At 38.5% G+C, this 2,851-nt stretch overlaps 2 protein-coding genes across 2 annotated transcripts; one reads left to right on the forward strand and one right to left on the reverse strand.

Moving 5' to 3' along the window:
• The first annotated feature begins 227 nt into the window (after positions 1-227).
• LOC147499720 (Ribosomal L18p/L5e family protein) lies at positions 228-2,070 on the forward strand. The gene has a single exon (XM_086561512.1). The coding sequence runs from the start codon at positions 711-713 to the stop codon at positions 1,662-1,664; it is 954 nt and encodes a 317-aa protein (XP_086417638.1). The 5' UTR covers positions 228-710; the 3' UTR covers positions 1,665-2,070.
• A 139-nt stretch (positions 2,071-2,209) lies between these two features.
• On the reverse strand, positions 2,210-2,851 carry FDC1 (2Fe-2S ferredoxin-like superfamily protein). The gene has a single exon (XM_086561513.1). It carries the CDS (start codon positions 2,758-2,760, stop codon positions 2,317-2,319), a length of 444 nt encoding a protein of 147 aa, XP_086417639.1. The 5' UTR covers positions 2,761-2,851; the 3' UTR covers positions 2,210-2,316.

A 2,851-nucleotide genomic window follows, 5' to 3' on the forward strand; every position in this document is an offset into this window, starting at 1 on the left:
TATACGTTGATTAAATACAGATTAAACCTAGAAGTTCCATAGTCTATCTAACATCCATGAAATTGTACTGATTCCCATACAGACTGGAATATTTTTACAAGACAATTCCATTTTTAGGAAAGCCAAATAAGCATCAGAATCAAACCTTATTACCTTTGTGCATTTCATTTGTCTAATGTAGGAAAAACAAGGTTAATCCAGATAATAATCAGCTGAAGTGCTACTGCCTTTAATAAACCAAAACAAAAGCAATATGGGTTCATTGTTTTCTTACAATTCGATGAAAAATATTGAGTTTTTGAAGCAGTCTATAAAACAGTGCATTTGTAACCGCTTTTGTATTAATCTGTTCAATCTGCAATTAAATATAGAAGGTCGAGAGAGGGAAAAAAACCAATTAAAATTCAATGTGTTGCATTGGTTGAATGAAGAGCGAGAATTAGAAAATACAAAATAGAACGGGAGAGAGATAGAAAAAGAGAGTTTGGAAGGAAATAGTGGGGAGTTGGGTTTCTTATTATTAGAATTAGAATAGATAGATAGATGTCCTGAGTCTGTTAACACTTTTATTAGTCATACTCGATTTGCTCCTTCGATTGGCTTGGAACGGGAAAATATTTACGTACACCCACCAATTGTTTGATGATTTTCCTCAACAATTGTCATTAATAGAATAGTATCTAGTCTTTTAGTCGAAAGCCACTGACCAAATGGCTGTTAGATTCTTCTTCAGAAAGAACACCATTGTTCCTTTTCGTGTCTGTAGTTTTTGTTCCAATGCACCAAGGTTGGTCGACGTAGACGAAGCATCAAAACCACCTTCCCGTATGGGTATGGGTTTCCCGTCACTACTACAACCAAGTAGAGCTCACTTGGAGGATATTAACATTGAGCTTGTGGATCACGATAGCTGGAAAGTGTCGTCGGGGTTAAGCGAAGCGTGGAGACAACAAATGAATGGATCTTTTGAGAGGAAGTCTAAAGTAGTCGAACCAATTGACGAGCCTGAGAGTTTATCCTCATCACTTGAATTTGATGATATTGAGGATATGAGGTTTCGTGGTAAGCTTTTTTATAAATTAGATAGAGATTCGAGGGAGTTTGAAGAGTATAATCTTGATTTGAAAGGAAAAAAAGGAAAAAAATCATCCAAGAAGCGTAAGGAAGAACAGAAGGAGAAAGTGAATCTTAAAACGCCTCCTAAAGAGAAAGTGGTGAAAGCTGTGAAGAAGAAAGCTCCACGTGAGGGGATGGATAGTTCTTCTGTTGGTAAGACGGAGAGGACACCAACTTTTAATCAACTAACGGCGCCTTACCATGAACCTTTCTGTTTGGATATTTTTATAACGAAGAGTTCTGTTCGAGCGTGTATTGTTCACAGGGCGACTAGTAACGTGGTGGTTGTCGCTCATTCGATTTCTAAGGATATGAAATTTGATTTGAAGTCTACAAAGGATGACAATGCTTGTGCAGCTGTAGGTGGAATTTTGGCTCAAAGGGCGCTGGCCGATGATATCCATGACATTGTTTATACGCCAAGGAAAGGTGATAAGGTAGAGGGTAAGCTTCAGATTGTACTTCAGTCGTTGATTGATCATGGGATTAATGTGAAGGTGAAGATCAAGAAAAGAAAACCTAAGAAGGTAATCCTCTCTTCTAAGTAGTTAGTAACGAGAATAGCACAGTATGCAAGTTGGAATCCATCTGCGTGGACGTGGTTTCTGTGAACTTTGGAGAAGATAATTCATGCTTGATTCCCCAGGTTTGGTCAGTTTTATTGTGCATCTTGAGCATCTGTTTAAATGTTTTCTTTCCGTCTCTGTTCTGCTTTCTGTGTTGCCATAATAGAGAATGTAAAAGGCTGTATCTCACTTGCTTTGACTGCCCAGTTACAAGGAGCTTAAATGTCGATTATGGGGGTTGTGTTTGCAGCTAGAACTAATAACTCCAGCTCAATTTGATGGCACTTTGCGTTTATTTTTGTATGCATTTTACTGGATGTATTATAACTGAATGCACCATAAAACTTGTATCAACACTTGTAATTTGATCAAATTTTCTTCTAGCTAACTACCTTGTGTATAGTCACATTAGCTTTAGCAGTAGCAAGCTAGCAACCATGGGTAACAACTGTTTAGACTTTACAAAAATGCATGATAGAGTATTTTTCTTGCAGATGTTCTCTTCATGTGAAGTTGTTGGTTCTCGATTGATCTTGAATAACCAAAAGCATATATAACAAACATTTGATTTTTGTGGTACAATTCAAAATTGGAACTATAAAACAGAAACTACAATTGAGCATTTCCTAAGACCTCAGTCATTGGCTGTTGCCAATTGCAATGACAGTAACTCCTCTTCTGGGATTGTTTTAACAGTACAATCTGAACGGGGATAAGCAACACATAACAGCGCGTAACCACGCTCTACAACATCTTCGCTGAGCATACCGTCACCTTGATCAACTGAGCCGCTTAGGAGACGAGCAGGGCATGTCATGCACACACCAAGCTTACAGTCATGTGAAACAGCCAGACCACTATCCAATGCCTTCTCAAGGATTGTCTCGTTTGGGTCTACTTCCAGAGTTGTGCTCTTCCCTTCATGCTCAATCACCACTTTGTACGATCGAATTACGTTTAATGAGCGCCGCTTTGAGCTGAACTTAGGTGGTTTGATATGGAATGCTGAGTGGTTGAACGGTTGCTTTTGTTTATAAATGGTGAAGGGAGGAGATGTGGAAAAATGAAGAGTTGCCATGTTTTGTTTCAAAAGAGAGTGTCCTTTTGAGGGTATGTGTGGTGTTTAGAGAGGATAAGGTGTTGTTTGGGTGTAGGACTGTAGGGTAAGT

Source organism: Coptis chinensis, chromosome 5 (genome assembly GCF_015680905.1).
Source record: "Coptis chinensis isolate HL-2020 chromosome 5, ASM1568090v1, whole genome shotgun sequence".
Classification (NCBI taxonomy): domain Eukaryota; kingdom Viridiplantae; phylum Streptophyta; class Magnoliopsida; order Ranunculales; family Ranunculaceae; genus Coptis; species Coptis chinensis.